General features: G+C 33.8%; 1 protein-coding gene across 3 annotated transcripts in view; it reads left to right on the top strand.

The window, feature by feature from the left end:
• Positions 1 to 21,013, top strand: part of CSMD3 (CUB and Sushi multiple domains 3) — a 583,179-nt gene that overhangs the window by 522,587 nt on the left and 39,579 nt on the right. For all 3 annotated transcript variants that reach the window (XM_059857957.1, XM_059857877.1, XM_059857801.1), the window contains 5 exons: positions 6,843 to 7,016; positions 8,397 to 8,570; positions 11,954 to 12,139; positions 14,601 to 14,774; positions 20,540 to 20,722. In XM_059857957.1, coding sequence (XP_059713940.1) covers positions 6,843 to 7,016; positions 8,397 to 8,570; positions 11,954 to 12,139; positions 14,601 to 14,774; positions 20,540 to 20,722 — 891 coding nt within the window. The remainder of the gene's footprint in view (positions 1 to 6,842; positions 7,017 to 8,396; positions 8,571 to 11,953; positions 12,140 to 14,600; positions 14,775 to 20,539; positions 20,723 to 21,013) is intronic.

The following is a 21,013-nucleotide window of genomic DNA, read 5'->3' as shown; positions in this document are numbered from 1 at the left end:
CTAAATGATGTTAATTCAGTTCATTTGGGGAGCACCTGTACAAGTGTCCCTATGAATTAAATACAAAAATGAAGAATTAAGTTTATTTGATTAATAAGGCATAAGGTAGTATGGTTCCCAAACATGGCTAATATTAGAGGAGCTTTCAGTAAAGGCAGATGGATGGAAGAAAATAGCTTTTTAGGTTAGTATGTCAACATTTGCACTTCCAAAACAATAATATTAAGAATACCATTAATCTGTTCTCCTAAGAGAAAGGCTACACTTCACATACTGTGTCTTTGTCTGCATTAAAAAATAATCCATCACACTAAGCAGATAATGAAATAATTGATTTAGAATTATCTACATTTGCATTACATATGGTTCAGAGAATTTTCCTTGGACTGTATCTGCTCTAGTCTTCTGGGCTAAATGCCACCATTTCTTATATGGTTTTTTGTTGTCAGAAAGATCTGTCGTTAATTTTGACTACTTTTTATCCAAAAGGAGATGAAACACATTTTGTGCACCTAGCTGAACCTACATTGAACCTAGCTGAACCACATTTTGTGCACCTAGCTTTGTGCACACCTTCTCAGTGTGCTTCCTCTGAAAAGAAGCTAATTTGTTCATGGTAAAATCACTCAGCACATTTAAGAGAAGGAAGATCTGAACCAATATTCTAATGTGAACACAACCTTTGACTGTTAGCTGAGGAATATTTATTGAAGTTTTACTCAACCCTTTTTTTATACAAAAATACTGCTTTAAAATGCTAATGAGTCATTGTTGGCAGCCTGTTACTCATAAAGGAAAAAACAGTTATCCAACAACTCTAAGAACAATGCTGTCCATGGAGTCAAAAAAATAGCAGACATACCATCTGGGGCAAAGTAAGCATGTAAGCTAACAGCAAAGAATGTTCAGTGCATTAATTTATCAGTAGTATTTTAAGTATTTTCTCAATCAGCTTTCAGCCACTGAAAGGTTTCCATGTCTATGTAACCTCTGAAGTGTAACCTCTCTGCCACTATTTTCATACTTGAAACTTCTAGAAAAATGTATAAGCCACTACCTTCTTCATCTTCACTGTTTTTCAATCTCTTTTTTAAACTCTTGGTATTTCAGTTAAGGGGGATTCTGTATCTCCAGTGTTACTGAATTAATATATCTGGAGTTAGCCATATGCTTCTCTTTGTTCTTCAGTACCACTGTATAATAATAACTAGACTTTCAAATTAGGTATATGATTTTTCATCTTTAAAGAATTATTCAGCTGTTTCAAAGAATTCAGCAGAGAACTTCCCTCTGTGGGCCATGGATTAAAAAAAGATTTAAACTAACTTTACCATTCATCCTGAACAGTTTTAGTACAGCTTGAATAGCTGTCAAAATGAGACTCTTCTGAAAATAGCAAGAGAAATGCCCCAAGCCCTGTTTTGTCCAGAGTTGTGCCTTATATCTTTTTATGAAATAGAAGCCCTGTAAAGAAGAAAAAAAAAAAAAAAAGCCAGGGAATAATTCTTCCCTTTTCAGCTGAGGTCATCTTGACAGGTTAATTAACTTTGTTGAATAATAAATAACATAAATGTCTGTTTTCAATAATACATTGGTATGTAGATTTGTTTCACTACTGTGCTCATTTTTGACACTACTGACAACTAAAGTACAGGCATGTTTTTTGCCATTTAATGTAAGGATTCTGTATTCATTTATTCCTGTTCTCATAGAACAACCTGCAGAAAAGAAATCTCATTTACAGCTATGGTTTCAAAGGTTCTGACACTAAGTTATTATGCTCATTCTTCATTGCTAGAACAGGATTTCATGTCAAATTAGGTAATTTATTTGGTGCTCACAGGTTATTAATATCCTTCATTCCCAATCTTTGACTAATTTTGTTTTTTAATAATATTTCATGCAATTATTCTTCTTATTCTTCTCAAGTTTTGCTGGACTGGAAATTGAGAATATTATATTTCTTATTTCTTCTCTCAAATCTGCTACTCAGTAAAACCTTCACATTTAGTCTCTTTTAATACTTTTTTTTGTAATTTTCACTTGTCTTTGCAAAAGTGGTATCTTTTGATTCAGTATTACAGGTTACATTAAGACCCACAGGTCTCATCTGGATTCACAGAAATGCTACAAAAATGTTTTACATCTATGTCATAGAGAAAATGGAACTACACCTGGTCTTACAGTACAGCAGAAAAATAGAGATTGACAACGGACAAAGATGTCATGAGACCAGTCTAGAATAGCTTAGTCTCATGTAGTCTAGAATCCTAACTTAGTGGGAAGTCAGCTATTTACTACCAGGATATTAGAATATGTTTATTTGTCACAAAGCCCTTATATTAGGAGTTTAAATTAAAGTCCTGAGAAACAATTGCCATCAGAAGTGATAATAAAAAAATACCAGAATATGTATCAATAAATATGAACATATCTTTAATCTATAATGAACATCTTGGAATTATTTTCTTAGATAGCTTAATAGAAAAATGTTAAAGATAAGAATTATACTAAAATTCATGAGAAAGATACATAAACAGCTTACTTTTAGATTAAATGCAAAAAGCCCAGAATAGAATTGAAGTTGAGTAATAATTGCTCTTCCAAATACAGGTGTTGATAGTGATAGAGGTTTTTGATGGTTTGAGAGATGTTTTGTTTTTTCTTCCTCTATGCTTTATTTTTTTTCTCCTGCTATTGGAGAAGTAATGATAGCAGCTACTATAAGTTGAGGTCGTAATTTCCTCTGACAGAGAACATCTCTATTGCTATGTAAAATAGAGTGGGAAGATAAAGCAAAGAATAAAAGTTCTGGAAAATATTAATGATTCTCTAACTTTTTTGGATCTGATGGAATTTACTTATCTGCTTGAATTAGTGGAAATTCCAATAAAGTTCTCCAATATTCTCTTGACAGGAAGTATGTACACCAATATTTAGACTTTTCATAGCAAACATAGTGAACTGCTTACCACACGCACCTACATGACAGTTGTCGGGTATTTTGTTTTTATGAAAATAAAACAAATAATGCTGAACCCATAATTTTGGGGTGTTGTATTGGGTTTTTGTTTTTGGGGGGGCGTTCCCTCTTTTTTTTTTTGTTTGGTTGGTTTGGTTTTAATGTTCTTTTATATATCCCTCAGTCACACTTCCTCTGGAAAGCAGAGTAAAAACTGGCAAAAAATCCTAAAAAGCCCCATGTTTTGTTTGTTTGTTTTAATCTCTTTTTTGCATTTGAGTTAACAAATGTGTCTGGTATATCCTGTTTTTAAATGATGTTTACTTACTTAACACTTTCACTGATTGATTTAGAGTTCCGTTATGACAGAACTACAGTTTCATAATACAACATTTTTATATTCTTAATTAATTCAGTTTTATTTCTCAGTTTAGAAATCTTACCTAGGGTAGAAGTAGTCTCTACTGTTTTAAAAACATGTTTCATTTCTAGTGGTGGGAAGTTCACAATTGGTCACGCAATACAGTTAGCACTCCAAAGATATACCTCTTATACAGAGTGAGAGGAAATAACCAAGACAGGGATTTGAAGTAACAGACTCATAGAATAGCCCAAGTTGGAAGGGAATTTGAAAAATTATCTGATCCAACATTTCATAGCAAAGGGAGCTGGGGTGGGATTAGCTAACAACCTGTTTAGCCCCATTTTGAAAACATCCGGTGATGTGGACTCTCATCACATCTCTGAACAGATTGTTCCGTGGAATGCTTGTTCTTACTGTCAAAAGAATTCTTTCTTATGTCATGATGAAACCTTTCCCAGTGCAGCTTGCGCCCATTGCTCTTCCTCCTCTCCATGTGATTCCATGCGAAGAGAGAGCCTCCGTTATTTTGTAGCCACTCGCTAAGTACTGGAATGCTGTGATGAGCCCCCTTTGCCTGAGCCTTCTCTTCTTCAGGAGCTAATGCCTTCAGCCTTTCCTCATAGGAGAGGTTTTTCAGCCTTTGATTATTTTCATGACCTGCCTTTGCAGTCTGTCTGAATCTTTCTGCATCTTTCATGTGCAGCCTGGCAAGCACTGGATAAAGTGGGATGATCACATCTCTACCACTGCTAATAATGTTTCTGCAGATGCAGCCCAGGATCCATTTTGCTTTCACTGCTGCAGCTACACACTGCTGACTCACAGTCAGCTTCTTGTCCACCAAGACCCTCAGGCCTTTCAGTGACACTGCTCCCCAGCTACACAGATTGTGGCCTGTTCTGGGCTCTTTGGTTCTGTCATCCCTGGGGCAGAATCTTGCAGGTGTTTTTGTTAACCTCAGACTGCTCTTTATTGCTTGCTCTTTCAGCCTGTCCAGGTCTCTCTGCAAGATGTCTCTTCCTTTCTTACATGTCTGCCTCACCACCAGTCTGGTGTCGTCACCAAACTTGGTGAGGCTGCTTTCAATCCCATCATACAAATAATTTATGAAGATATTCAATGTCATGGGACCCATTACTGATCCTTAGGGAACCCTGTTGTGATAGATTTCCAGCCTGAGTGCAAGCCATTGATCACCACCCTTTTAGTGCAGTCTGTTAACCCATTCCCTACCCATCTTGAAGACACCCACCCAATCTGTATCTTGCCCTTTTGTGCAGAAAAAGGCTGTGGCAAATGGTGTTGAATACTTTGCTGAATTTCAGGTAAGCAACATCCACTACCCCTCTCCTTGTATATGGTAGATGTTGAAGAAAGTCAAAAGAAAAAAAGAAAATAAAGAAAAAAAAGAAGTCAAAACTAGGGTCCGAGAGGCTTGTGACAGTGAAAGGACGTAAACTATGAGGATGGAATTTTTAAATTAATTTAAATTTTCTGGAGTGAGACTGGGACATTACTGCAAGACATATAGATGATTTGTAGTGATTTTTCACCTGTTAAAGTTGTAGGGGTTTTGTAAAGTCCATGGACAGTTGCAGAAACTGCACTGTGATCTCAGTTACCTCACATGTTGAATTACTTCAGTTTTATTCTCTCTGCACAGGAAACAGAGATTGACCTTTCTGGTGAAGTATTCTGCTTCCACTCTGCCATAAAGCAACAATAAATTCTTAATTAGGAACCAAGCCATATATTTTAATTAAATGCAACTACAAAAGTATTTCCTTGAGCATGATATGAATCACTGCAGACTGTCTGGTTGCATTTTGATAGAAACTAATCTTTTACAGCTCAGTTTTTATTCCTCATCTGGTTAGTCCTGTTTATAGTCAGAAATATGAGAGGATAGGGAAATCAGTTCCTTTGGAACATGTTCAAAAAAGTCTACTACATACTGAATGGATTATGAATTTCTTGGAAAATCAAGAAATACTCTGGCAAAAAATTTTAAACATGTCATGCCATCTTATCCTAGAAAACATACATTTCATGTATACCTGTTTTTTACATGAGACTGAGGGAAACAGGGAACAAAGAAGGAACAATATAGCTTTGAACAGTACCAGATTTGGACCCCTGATAAGTAGACAGAAGTCAAATTGCAGTCATCAATCTAATATATGTGGAGGTTCGTATACTACTAATACTGAATTGATAAATTGGTAAATTCTGATCATTTTATCATGTTTCATACAATGAAATGCAGTACAAAACTCAAGTTGTAAGAAAATGTAAGATTTTCTTTTTTTTCTTTTTTTCTTTTTCCTTTTGAAATTTTTAGCCTCAAATTAATGCAGAAAACTACATCAGGGTATTAGAAGCATTTAAAATTTCAAAGGAAAAAAACAGTCCAAACCATATTGGTTCTATATGTCTTTTCTTATTAGCAATTCCATGCTTTGGAGATTTGTTTGTGGGAGCTATTTGAGGAAAATTAGAAGACAAAAGCAGAAAGGAGGAGTTGGGGTGGCTAGTATTTTTTTTTTTCCCTAGTTCTAGTTGAAATGCTGCTCTTTATTGTCTTTTTTTACTTGCCTTACTCTTCTTTTGGCAATGAATTCTCTATCAAATGTCACAGTCTTCATGAAGTCAGCCATTCTTAGAAGACTTTCCCATTACCACATTTTTTGCTGAATCTCAGTGCCCATTTTCCAGAATTCATTCTGAAAATTAGCAACTACACAGTTTTTTTTTGTTTTTCCCAGCCTCCCAGCCCTAAATGTCTCTTTATGACTTTCATAGTGAAAATACAATATTTCTCATATTTTGATAATACAGAGTAAAAGATTAGGCCTAGGCATAGACAGATTTTTTGTTGCCGTTTGGTTGCCGTTAGATTTGGCAGCTGTTGTGCTGACTGACTTCAACTAAAGGATGTTAATCTCTTTGGGATTCCACTGGGAAGGAGAGAAAAAAATGGAAAACATTACAGAGAGTCAAATTCCAGCAATGAATTGTTCAAGATAATTTTTTTTTCATTGCACAAAGGCTATATTTATAATGTCCACATGGATTGATATCTATAATATTTGTATAACATTTATTTATGTGGAATTTTTCTATTTAGTTAAATGTATGATGTTTTAATGTTACCTTATTCATTTAATCATAACCAAAATAAAACTAAGGTAAATAATACATATTTTTTACATGCTACAATAAAAAGGAGTTATTCATATTTTTAAAGGAAATTTGATTATATATATGACATTTAATCTCTTTGTTACATCATCTTTTTGTAAGTTTTATATGTGTATATTTGTACCTATACATATGCATTACTGCAGGTTTCACCAAGCCAGTAAAAATAAGCTTTGAATTAGGTCAATAAAAAACCTTAAAAGATATTATATTCAGCATTTCTTTGTTTTAGTTAAGGAGGTTGATTTAAAATTTCTATGGCATATTTACTGATTTTCATTATTTTTTTTTTTTCTTTACTATAAATAAATCTAGCTGGTCACTGTGGTATCCCAGATCTTATAGTCAATGGACAAGTAATAGGAGAAAATTATGGATATAGAGACACAGTTGTTTACCAGTGCAGTCCTGGTTTTCGGTTGATTGGCTCTTCTGTAAGAATATGTCAACAGGATCACAACTGGTCTGGCCAACTTCCATCCTGTGTGCGTAAGTAAGCATGGCAGCACAAACTGATTGATGCTACAGGAATATCTGTGTCAGACAAGGTGGGGATTGAACGGTCCTCAAAAATATGGGGCCACGCAAAATCTGTGATTCGTCTATCAGGTGAAGTTAAGTTGGCACCTGAAATGGCCACTGCATCTTTTGGTGACTGAATACCTGCTGTTTTGGATATGAAAATTCTTCAGAAATTATTAGGACTTATGAATGCCACTACTCAAATTTGAAAATGGCTTTATGACCTCTAGTGGCTTTTGGAAATATTTAATGTATATTTACTTTCACTGTTTTGGTTAGATAAGTAAATACGGTTGAAGTAAACTTTGAACACTGTGGATTAAAATGTTTTATTTACCTTTTTTTTTTTCTTCTTCTTCCTCACAGAGATGGTGTTACTTTGATTTTTGTTTATGGTGCTCTTTTGAATGAATATTGTGCTTTGTTAATGAGGTTTCTTTTGCATGATAAGTGTGCCAAGCCATCACATGAAAGACCTTTAAGTAATAACATAAAATGATGCATTTAATTTAGGAAAATTTGCTATTTAGCTAAGCCTTTTAAAGTAAATTACCAGTATTTTACAGGTTCAGTAATATTAGTGTATTGAAACTGTATTAATCTGCCTCCAAATATCCTATACCTCTATCTTTGAACCAGAAATTCTTTTAATGTCACGTCATATTACACCATGTTTATTTATTAATTCTGTGATGTTTTATTATTTATTTTTAATTACTGATTGTCCTTTTTTTTTTTTTCCCAGCAATTTGTTACAAAATAGAAGAAAATGTTTGCTTAGTGTTTTTGGAGCATTTTGTGAATATTAATTTGGGTCCAATTTTCCTTACTTTTCTTTCATCTGGTTTTTGTAGGCACAGAAAATATATTTTACCTTCTTTAGATAGATTTTTAATAAACATTAGAAAAATTTCACTGTGCCAATAGTTCTGGGTTTTTTTTTCAAAAAATAGTCATAAATTTATAGCTTCACTAAGTATTTAGCCCAAAAAGATAAAATATTGAATTGATAATAAGACAAATTTGTAAGAAATAATACCTGAGGAACTAAGGTAGTGAAATATTTCCTTTCAATTTCAGACTATACATAATGAAAAACTAGTGCTTGCTTTTCTCCTGCTTCTTCAGAAGAGTTTTCTTCATTTGCTTTCATTACCACATTTCAAATTCTGTTCAATTTGTTTAAAAATTTAATTAAGTTCTTGAACATAAATACATCATGGAAAATGCCCAATATCTTATCATATCAAAACTTTAAAATATTTTTTTATAATTGTATAATAAATAATAAAATGTGATAACATCTTGTTCTGTTCTTGGGGTTTTTTTTGACTGATGCTATGCTAGCTGTCAGCTGTGGTCACCCTGGTAGTCCTATTTATGGAAGAACAAGTGGAAATGGTTTCAACTTCAATGATGTTGTGACATTTTCATGTAATACTGGGTATGTTATGCAAGGACCAACAAAAGCTCAGTGCCAAGCTAATAGGCAGTGGAGCCACTCACCTCCAATATGCAAAGGTAAGAAAACAGCATTTACAGGTTTCTAACTAAATGGTGTAAAATTAAGGCTGAAAAATAAACAGAGGGTAAAGGAACACAAGACAAAGTGATTCCTTTCTCCTCAACAGAGAGACTGATTAACTAACATAAAAATCGTATTATTAAAGACTTTTTGTGATGCTATTTTTTTTTTTATGGTTGCCAGGGTAGCAGTTGCAGAGAAACTTTCTTGTGTTTGTAGACTGTATTGCTTTTCTAAAAATTGTTTCTACGAGTTACTGAAGCAAAATTATGGAGAGATAATTAAGAGCCTAAAGTCCGAAATAATTTTTTCTGCATTTTTAGCCAATATAGTTCTAGCAGACACATAAGAAAAGCTACTTTTCTTCCTTTTACAGTTCCATTGGTGCTTCACAGTGCATCTTGACTTTGAACATTTCTATTCTAATTTATTAATGTTGTCCATTTGTGTTCATTCTCAGTGCTTCTAGCTATTATATGTAAAATTCTTTCACTTAGAAAACTAATAATATGACATTAGTCCTATTTAATTTTTCATAAACAGTTTTAGGAAAGTTTTGTCATCCCTGTCTTTTTAAAATTTCAATGTGCTTTTTAAATAATTAGTTTTATTTAGAAAAATGTACTTTTTTCTGTAACTTGCATGTACATATGCAGAAATTCTGATGATTGTTTTTCAGCATCTCTGCAGCTTCAGTGGATTTTTATCTGTGCATGAACTAAATAATGTATTTTTATAGAAGTTTTATTAACTATATTTTCTCTTCAGTCGGTGTTCTCCACTTTCATTTGATCACTTTCCCCTAGGAGATACTGCCAAATAGTTTGCAGAACTTAAATTTCCAAGGAACTCTTTGCTGATGAGAAGACATTATTTTCCAAATTTGCAATACAAAACATGTACTGTGTGTTTAGGGTACCTACTTAATCTCATTTTTAATCAAGTTGCTATCAGTCACTTTGGTATTCTCATATTGCAGAGTAATGGGGCAAAGTGCTGACAACTTATTGGCATGTAGGGATTGGTAAATAAGTTGATCAGGTTACTCTTTGAAATATTACACAGTCCTGAAATTGTATATTGGTTTTAGGAGAGAGTTTAAAAACAATAAGTACTAATCTTGTGTTGGGCATCATTAATCATGTCAGCAATGTGCAGAGAAATCCATTCTAATATGATTTTGTTTTATTTGCTTTGAAGTTAAATAATAATAAACTGTTACCTTGCATATTTGTAAACTACCAAAAGTGCAGTATTATAGAAAAGGCTGCACACTGTTGTTAAGATTTTGCTTTTGTCCCATAAATTTTTCATATAAATTCAGTGCACTTGCTTTTGTACTATTTACAACTTTGTAAATGTCTAGCTTCTTAGCCAACCATAATAATTTTGGAAAACTATTGAAATGGTCAAAGTTCCTTGTATCTTGTTTTGTGGTCTCTACTCCTGAAGAAATAATAAATTCTTTTCATTACTTTAAATATATGCTTAGCAACATGAACATGGAAAGCATTCTCAGGCACATGGTGTGATTCTTAGGGCTGTCCTGTGCAGAGTCAGGAGCTGGACTTTGATGATCCTTGTAGGGGGAAAAACAAAAAAAAAAAAAAGACAGAAATGTAGCTCAGGCTTTCCTCCAGGAAAAGAAAAATATTCAATATTGACCATCAATGTAGCTAACAAATTGTTCTGTCCTTTACTGTTAAAGAAGTCAAATACAAGCAGAAAGCTATTTCTGTCCTTGCCAAAGGTATGTTTTCTAGGCTTGTTGTATCAATATTTGAGGCCTGCTAGAAGAAGCACACAAGCAGAGTACAATATTTAGAATGGTGGCTAGAGAGGGCATGAGCCATAAAATGACTGCATTAAGTGATTTAGGTAGGAAAAAGGTTCTTATATTGCATCTGGCAATACCATTTTTCCTTTGTAGATTACAGAGCTTTTCAGCATATTTTAATAATTTCATATACAAACATCCATGCATATTTATCTCTGAAATTCAACAAATGTGAATGCATGGTCCTGCACCTGGGGAAGGAAGAGTAACCCCAGTAACTCCATGTACCAATACAGGTTGGGGGTGGAAAGCAGCTCTGCAGAGAAGGACCTGGGGTCCTGGTGGACAACAAACTGTCCACAAGCCCAGCGGTGCCATGAAGGCCACTGTTGTCCTGAGGTGCATTAGGAAGAGCACTGCCAGCAGTCGAGGGAGGTGATCCTGCCCCTCTACTGAGCCCTAGTGAGGAACATCTGGAGAACCTGGAGTGTGTCCAGCCCTACAGAGATAATTAGGGACTGGAGCTTCACTCTTACAAGGACAGGCTAATGGAGCTGGGCCTGTTCAGTCTGTAGAAGAGGTGACAGAGAGGGGACTTCATCACTGTCTGTAACTGAAGGGAGGGTGTCAAGAGGATGGAGCCAGGCTCCTCTTGGTGGTGCCAAGTAAAAAGATGACATGCAATGGATAGGAATTGCACAGGAAATTCCACCTGAATAGCATGCGTATATATGTATTTGCACACAGGTGTGTGCAAGTGCATGTATATAAACATGCAACTGATTATGAGGATATAGGGATAGTAATTTTTATGGAAACTTTGGTTTTCTAGAAAAAAAAAATATTCACTTTGAATAAGTGATGATGTGTTTCCTTGACCAGAGAAAACCATATGAAAACTGTTAAAATAATCTTCATGACTCCCAAAAAAACTATTATACTGAACTCACAGGTAGCTGTAAGACACAAAAAAAGGGGGGAAAAATATCAATATTCAGAAATTTTCAAAAGTATAACTTTTAAAATGCTAAGGACTCAAAAAATTCATCAGTATTGTTAACCATTAAAATTAACCTCTATTTTTAAAAGCTCCTACACACTTGCTGGGATATGTTCTCATTCTGTCAGATTCACCACAGTCTTACCTAACTGACCTTGTGCCCTTTAGATCAAAACATCTGACTTAAAGGTGATCCGTTATCAAAGTGTTGGTATAGGAGCATAAGAATGTTTGCATTTCTGTGTGTGTTAGACTAAAATCACTTCTAGCCCCAAAATATGTTTCTATTTGGGGACAATAGTGTGTGTCAAGACAGGAATATATATTTATTTTATTGGTATGTTCAGTAACTTTTAGTGACCAATAATTTTACAGTATTATCACACTATAAAGAAGCATTTCCTTTTATTTGCTCTGGGTTTAACATCTTCTGGCTTTAGTGTCTCATTGTTTCAGTTCTTCTTCCTAATTCACTACCATTATATAAAAAGTTAGGGTATATATAACTAGAAACATTGGATATTTCTTATACAAAGAATGGGAGATCATTTTAGGAGACTGTATTAGTATGGCTCTCAAGTCTGTGCTCTTTTTCTTTTTAGTTGTCAATTGTTCTGATCCTGGAATTCCTGCAAATTCTATAAGAGAAAGTAAAATTGAACATGGAAATTTCACATATGGCACAGTGGTATTTTATGACTGCAATCCTGGATATTTTTTGTTCGGCTCTTCGGTTTTAATTTGTCAACCAAATGGCCACTGGGACAAACCTCTACCTGAATGCATTAGTAAGTAGATAATGAGTTTGCTTCTACAAAGAATGTGGACTAGACGAGGTATTATTTTACACAACATTTTCATCAGTCTCATTACAGCAATTACAATAATCATATTTTTTTAAAATCATATACCTGTGTTTGTGAGTGGTACTGATGGAGGGTCTCAGTAGCTGCTGAAATGGCAGTTAAATTATTCTTGTATGTAGCAAATAGCATATGAAATGCAATAGACAAACAAACATCTCTGAATGCTCCAGCATAATAATTCCTGATAGCAGAGATGCAAGGTCAATACCTGTATCACTTATGGAACTTGTCCCTCTCTTTGATGGGACAAGTAGCTTGATTGCAAGTCACAGTTAAAACAAAGTGTCTGTTGGTCGCAAGTTAAATTTAAAGGCAACATTACCATTTCAAAAAGAGAAATATTCCTTGATAGTAAAGTATCTCCAAAGAGAAACTAATTGAAAGGTACAGTTGCAAAGATTTCTTCCTTCTACATTAGTATTTTAATCTCTTAGTCATTTTTATCCGAATTGTCACAAGAAATTTAATAATGCAGCCTTTATTCTTCTTTTAAAAGAGCTTTGGGAGTAAAAGTGGTATATGTACTTTTAAAAAGGCATCTTCTGCTTTATTTGTGTCATTTTTATAGAGGGGTCAGTGAATTTTACCTAAGTGGTATCCATGATATTTTGTAATCGTAAGCATGCCAAAAGTTTTTAAGAGCCTTTTTTTAAGAGCTCCTGGAGTGTTTTGCAAATTATTGCTGGAATGAAACTCTTTACAATGGTGTGTATTGATAGCACAAGGAGTAATGGTTTGAACTAAAAAGAGTTTGTTTAGATTAAATGTAGAGGGTTGTTTTGTTTTGTTTTGTTTTTTAATGACGGTGATAAAATAGAAAGGAAGAAATTAATATTAGGAAAAAAAAAAGAAATTCAATCAACTTCTCATATGAAATCCCACACTGAAAACATTAATATCAAATTAAATTTTGTAGAATGAAATCTAATCATATTAAGGGTAATATTAAGGGTGCTATAATATTTTAAGTCAATTATTAGGGATACAAGACTTCTAGATATAAATGCAAACAGAGGAGTGTGTACAGGTAAGCCCAAAGGTGGAAACTGTAAGGTACCAGTATGAAGTTAACTGTGTCCTGTATGACATTTGAATAGGGCAAAAGAATCAATCAAGAATACTACAGATAACAAAATATACTGAAAAAATTGTGAATGTTCTTCACAAGATAAAGGTCTCATTTTGTTGAAGCCTGCATGAACAACATACCTTTTTCTTGATGATGTTCTAAGTTTTCATTCTCAGCAATTATTCATAACTGACAGTAGATTTTAGTTAGAAGCAAGTGATTAAAAAAATAACATGCTGACAAGAAGTGCTTGTTATGTGAAGCTGACTATTCTGGCTGTTTTACTCAAAGTCCTCAAAGCAGAACAGTCACAGAGGTCAGCAACACTAGATTGAAATCAAAGTTGGTCAATAGCTTACCACATTCCTTAATCCTTGGTGATCCTGTCAGGAAGGTTCTGCACCATGAAGGTTGGACGTTTGGAAGAACATGTCATTAAATGCAAATCAGTATATACATATATTAAAGCTCTAAGACCATAATAATAATTTAAGAAAGAAAAATTGCCATATAAGACTTTGGTCTTATGCTGTATTGTACAATCATGGTACTGTTGCATGTATCTGAAATGCCATGGAATTGAACACATCCTCGACCCTGATCAGGCTTCTGATCTTGATTTTTCTTTAATAAAAAAGTTCCGCTGAAAATAATATTTATGGGATGAAATTTTGATAAAACAGTTGTATGATTTAGCAGCTGGTTCTACTACACTGATATTTGCAGCTCTAATTTGGGGGTTTCATGGTACATAAATACAAATATGTCTGGCAAAGATAATCTACATACCATGGACAGATGTAAGATAAAAAATCAAACATCAGGCCTAGATTCATTTTGTGTACATAGTGGATTTGTTTATAAAATTTTTGTTTATGAATTTTTGTGCATTTCCCAAATTTGATTTATTTAGCTTGCTTTTAAATTATCTCCTTGCCCTGAATTATTAAAAGAGGGATGAAGTTCCGCATATTCAGATGCAGAACTGAAGTGGCTTTGGCAGATACTGTGTTCCTGTAATTTTTCTCTGAAGAGTACAAGGTGTGTGTATGCATTCATGACATAAAGATCAGCTTAGTGAATGAGTGGTTTTGTATGTATCTAAAATACGTTTTTTTGACACCTCCAAACATTTCTTTCACAGATTTTGGTCTGAAGCATATTTTGCATTCTAATCCCATGATCTTCCCCCTGCCCCCAAACCCTAAAATTGTTAACCCCATTACAAAGTTTATCTGTGCAGTTATGAAAGTGAAAACTAAAAATGATCAGTGATAATAACCTTCTTTTATCTCCAATAATTATGCATTGTAGTGATTGACTGTGGACATCCTGGAGTTCCTCCAAACGCCGTCCTGTCTGGAGATAAATACACCTTTGGTTCTACTGTTCATTACACCTGCACGGGGAGACGATCACTGTTAGGGCAGGCATCTCGCACATGTCAGTTAAATGGGCACTGGAGTGGATCTCTTCCTCACTGCTCAGGTAATATATGTGAATTAAAGACTGTATCCTGAAGTTGTTTTAAAAATATTTGGATTTTTTCAGAAGGCAGTTTAAAAATCTGTAAAATCATGTATAAAGCTGAATTACCAACTCAGTAGAAGTAAAAAGAAGTGAAACCAAAGTAAGCATGAAGTATTAGCAAGAAAATAACCTGGGAGAAGTAGATTTTCTTGCTGATAGGTAATATGAACAAGAAATTTCACCTGCAGTTGAGTTTTAATGAAACCAGTTTGCTTTGAAAATATTTTTTATGTGATTTCTAGCAAGAGTGTTAATTTCCACGAAAAATCTTGAAACATTGTCTCTTCAAGATGATGGGTTAATTTTCTTATATTTTTTCTTTTAACTTGCAAAATGTCTACTTGCTTTATGACACCTCAGATATAACTTGATTGTGCAATACATCCATCTGTATAGTAAGGCCAGGTAGGCTGCACATAATCTCAAGACAGGATGCTCAGTTTTTGAGGGAACGAACACCATCTAATCCTTGTAATACTTTAGCCCCCACTGAAGTCAAGATATGTTTTCTGAAAAATTTATTGCTTAGGAATATTGTATTACATAACTTCAGTTTGATTCACTTTAAAAGCAGTGATCAAGTGAAAAACAGAAATCCAAGTCATCCACTAATTTGGGATTTGATTAAATCCCTTTGTTATTGCAGACTATGTAAACAAATACTGTAATGAAGGTTAACCATGTTATCAGTTTTAATTCTCAATAAATACTGGTGGAAGTTCTTTCATGTCCTGCATATGTTTCATAATTTAATTTAAAAATATCAGAGGAGTTTTGAATCTTATTTAAACTGTTGTAATTCAGAGAACTTTGACATGTTTATCAGCAAGAAAGAAAATAATGGCAATAAGAAAATAAGTGACATGTTCTTCTTAGATTAGATCTATGCCAAAACTAGAAATGAAAAATAACTGATGTGCAAGACTGACTGTGCTCTACTAGTCTCACATTAAAAATCCAAGTTAATTTAGAGTATTAGTAAATAACAGCATCATAGAATGGTGGAAGTCAGAAGGACCTTTACAAATCATCTAGTCCAACCTCTGGTTATAGGTAAGGACATCTTCCACTAGCATCATAGAATGATGTGTGGTGGAAGGGACCTCCAAGGATCATCTAGTCCTCCCTTACTGCAATGAGAAGAGATGTGTTCAACTAGATCAGGTTACTCAAAGTCCTGTTCAGCCTGACCTTGAACACTCTCAGGGGTGTTGCATCCACAAGTTCTCTGGGCAGCCTATTCCAGTGACTCACTGCACACATTGTAAGAAATGTCTGCTTTAAGCCCAAACTAAACTTATCCTCTTTCAGTTTAAAATTGTCCCCTCTTCTCCTGTCACTATAGACCTTGATAAAAAGCCACTGTACATCTTTCGTCTATATTTTATGTACTGAAAGGCCCCAGTGGGGTCTTCCAGAAGCCTTCCTTTCTTCAGGTTGAACAGCCCAAATTCTCTCAGCTTTGTTGCCCAGCAGAGGTGTCCCAGCCCTCTGATCATATTTATTAAATTCCTCTGGACCTGTTCTTACTGGTCTTTGTTTCTGTTGCACTGGAAACCTCATAAATGGATATAGTAGTCCAGGTTGAGGTCTCACATATTCAAAACCTTTTGTTGTTTTTTTCTCTTCTGCCCCTATTTCTTCAGTGTAATCAGTTATAGACTGATTATCAGCTGCAATTTCAGGATACAAAATTTTACATCCCAAGGCACAGACATAGTTGAAAATTAATATGAAATATTAAAATAGAGCTTCTTGGTTTAAATATTGCATTAAATTCTACAGCGTTAAAAGAATTTTTCAGTATTTGAACTTTCTGCTGCAAACTCTCAAGAATCTAGAATGTGACAAAACCTAGAAAAATGTACACCTGATTTAATCCTTAAAATTTCTGTTAATAAAGCAGAAGGAAATTTGCCATAATGAAACAGAGATCAAGTTCTTATAATCTGTAATTTTAAAGGTATGCACTAAAAATCAGACTTTAATGTAAAATAATCTTATTTAATAAATAATGATATATTCATGTATTTGCAAGGTTGAACTATTTTAATAAAAAGTGGTTTTCCAGCTAGCATGAATCCATATTTGTTAGGGGGAAAAATTCCTCTAAGGCTACTTATAAATTTTCATAGTGTTAGTAAGAAAAAAATATTTAAAAATCTAAATTGTGAACTGCAGAAATAATTTTAAAAAGAGACAAACATATCAAGGAATACAACCTAAAAATACACATGAAAATATCAAAGCAGCCCTACTGGAAATAGGACTATTCTATAGTACTTCTCCTATTAAATTAAGTAAGTGTTGAAATATCTTGGGATATTATGAGGGATCTTCCTGATTTTTTTTTTAATTATTGTTTTTCTACCTACACATAGGAAACTCTAATCAGATCTAATTATTTTTTCTTAATACATGAAGAAAAATTTCCTTGACATAGGAACATTTAAATGTTAATCATAATGAATCAAATTGTACAGAAGAAAACTCTTATTTTCTTTAGCATTACTGTACACAACTATAATTCTTAGTAAAACTTTGAGATGTTGTTTTCAAAGCTTATATCTGAAATGCTTGCTCATTATGAAGTAATTTTCTGTTTATGACACAGAATTAATATATTTTGCATCTAAAATATGCTAAATCTTCAGCTGTCATTATTAGCCTTTAAATTGGTTTCTTCATTTTAATGAACATTAAAATATTAAAATTTGGATGATTGTTGCTATTATTGATAATATATAATATAGAATATTTATCTGAGAAAATAAACAGCATACTTGTCCTTTTAGTATATGAAAAAGAATTAAAAAAGAAAACCCTAGTTCAGTGAACATAAGGTAACTAAATTTTCTTACATCATCCTTATGACAGTTTCTTGTCACATGACATTGAGCTAGAAGGAGTTTTCATGTCCCATTGATATATACTGGCATTCAGAAACAGTTTTCAATCATCATATGCATATCAGATGGAGTCAGAAATTTTTTTGCAATGTAGAATTCCTTGTAAGTGCAGCAAGGGTTGTAAATAGTCTAAATATCCTCCATTTCATCAAGATTAAATGTCAACTGAGAATTTGTTACACATGTGAGTGAAGGATGGCTCATAACTAACTGTAAAAACAATTTAGCTGAGTGTGCATGAGGCAATAAAAATATGCTCTTTTAGACTTCATCACAGTCTACAACTTCCTCATGAGGGGAAGAGGAGGGGCAGACACTGATTTCTCTATGTGTGGTGACCAGTGGCAAGACCTGAGGGAATGACCTGAAGCTGTGTCAGGGGAGGTTTAGGCTGGACTTTAGAAAAAGATTCTTCACCCAGAGGGTGGTTGGGCACTGGAACAGGCTCCCCAGAGAGGTGGTCACAGCACCAGCCTGACAGAGCTCATGAAGGGTTTGGACAATACTCTGAGGCACATGGCATGAGTCTTGGGGATGGTGCTGTGCAGGGCTGGGAGCTGGACTCGATGATCCTTGTGGGTCACTTCCAACTCAGCTTATTCTGTGATTCTTTGATTCTATCACATCTGATGTGATTAGTCATTTAGAAAAATTATTTCTGTAACCTTCAATCAAAAGAGCTGGTGGTTAACCTTCCTAAAATAAAAAGTCTAATATTCCATAGTAATAATTAGGCATTAGAAAAGAACACATGATTTCACTTAGAAGAAGAATATGTGATTTCTATTTGGCACAGCAAATAAGCTATTTTCATTTTTTCATCATAAAATTCTTTTAGGCATAATGTTAAATAACTTGCCAAAAACTGAGCTGTTATTATGGAGACTTTACAAGTGTAGAATGATGAGTAGGCCCTGTTCCAATTTTGTCACAGTCTAACTAAATACTACTGGAAAATGTAAGATACAGATTCCCAAAACAAGAAAAAACACCCTTGATCTAGGAATTTTTTTTTTTAATGATTTCAAAAATATGAAGCAGACTTTTTTCCAAACTAGAGGGTTGTTAAGTCACCCAAGTACCGTGGACATAAATTAATTTGAAAGCTTATTAAAATTTTTTGCTATAATTTGGAGCTATTTGCAATTTATTTTTGAACAGGGCTGGCAATCTGCTTTACTGATCTGTGTCACATAATAAAATGGGTAAACAGAGAACAGCTGAACTTCTCAGGCTGTGATTTTGTAGCAGACAGCCAACCCTTTCACTTTCTTGAGTATATTTGTTTTTTATGAAATAATGTAAATACATAGCACCATGTACTTCTTAGACATAATGGACTAAACCAAGTATTTGCTCATGCATCGAAGTTTCCAAAGCAAAGGAAGCTAGTTCTACTCTTCTGCCTTCACTATTCAGTTCTAAACATACTTTTGTCAATAGGGAGTTATGTCCAACCCTTCACTCCCAGCAGCATTTTTTAGATGTATACAGTGCCTAGTAAGGCAGCAGAACACTTGTTTTTCTCTGCATGTAAGACTCCAAGGTGCTAACTTCCCACAGAACTCCTCTCCAGTGAGTTCGTCACTTTTGGTCTTTTGCATATTTAGAGTTTGCAAATCTTTTTACTATTTCTTTGTAAAAATTGCTTGTATTACTTCTATTTAAGCTTAGACAAACCCCAGAAAATCTGTGGATTACAGATTATATACATAATAGGATTATTTCTTTCTGCCTGATTCTTGAAATATTTCATCTTTATTCAAAATAGTGTAACTAACTACAAAGTAATGCAGATTTTCTCTCAAAAACATTGGTTTGTTTGACATATTTTTTGTCAAGAAAACATTCATTTTATTTGCAAGTTGTTAGAAAAACAGATGGGCTATGGGGAAGAAACCAGAACAGTGGAGCTCCAAGAATTCTAGAATTCAACTCTTCAGCATTGAAACTCAGGAATATATTATACCTTCATCTCTTTTTACACAGAAAACTATCTTAAGGTATCTAGAAAAATAAAGTAGATGATCCTAAGTAGATATTAAAAGTTTCAAATAAATGAGCTGATGTTCATATCATGTGTTACCTAGATCTTCCTAAAAGTTCTTACAAAATTAAAGACTTAGACATATAATCTTAGATATTATTATTACTTTTTCTTGTTATCACTATTACTGTGTTGATTATTTTAATATTTATATATAACAGGTAGCATTTAAGATTATTATTCTTTTGTATATAAATGCAAATATATTTACCATTTCCCCTCTATCTCAGAATTTTCTGAAACATTTATGAGGGAGATTTTAGCTATCAGGCAGTTTTGAATTGATGTCTCAACATTTCTAGAATTCAGGAAAATAATTCATGTCTGTTACAACTCTGGTGCTATCATGAAACTAAGTAATATTTTATGAACACTAGTTATACACAAGAAAATCGTCTTTGCAATCAGAACCTTGGTTTTCCTCAGAATTCCTTATTTTAAAATGAAAAATTACCAAGGTTTTTTACTTGCCTTTTTCCCCCTATTTTTTTTGATAATTTTGTTATCAAAATTTTAGCACGGTATTGGGATAATTTAAGAAAATTATAATTCTTCTTCTGCACTTCTACAAAATAAGTATAAAAAATGAGTGGAGGATCAAGTAATTTTGCAATTATAGGGACTCACACCCACTGATATATATGGGGATTTTAAAAAAATTACATGTGTTTATAAATTTATGTATAAAAACAGAGAGACATGCTTTTTAAATGCAGAATCATAATAATACTTCATAATTATTCTAATCTTTGTACTCTAAAATCTAGGTGATACAGCTGGTTCTTGTGGTGATCCAGGTATCCCTGGCCATGGGTCTAGGGAAGAAAACAATTTTAAAATTAAAAGCACGATACATTTCAGCTGTGATATTGGATATATCCTGCATGGCTCAGAAGAAAGAACATGTTTAGCAAATGGAAGCTGGACAGGAAGACAACCTGAGTGCAAAGGTAAATCAAAGATCTATTCCACTTTTGTGTTTTTAATACTGTTGCTCAGAAAACAAGTTTTGTATTCTGTGGTGAGCAGGGTGCAGTCATTTGGACTGAAAAATTTTTTGAAATAAGTTTTTGCACTATAGCAGTGGCTTGGCATCGGGTAACAAATTAGAAACCAGTTCCTGGCATGCATGAAACTGCATGTTTACAGGTTTTGAGGAAAAAAAATAGATAAACCTTTAGAACTCAATTTTTTGATGAATATTTTTTCACTTAAAAATCCCAGCATAACCTGACCTTTAA

The sequence above is a fragment of the Haemorhous mexicanus genome, chromosome 1 (assembly GCF_027477595.1).
Source record: "Haemorhous mexicanus isolate bHaeMex1 chromosome 1, bHaeMex1.pri, whole genome shotgun sequence".
Taxonomy (NCBI): domain Eukaryota; kingdom Metazoa; phylum Chordata; class Aves; order Passeriformes; family Fringillidae; genus Haemorhous; species Haemorhous mexicanus.
Note: the sequence above shows the minus strand (reverse complement) of the source record. Positions and strands in the feature narration are given on the sequence as shown.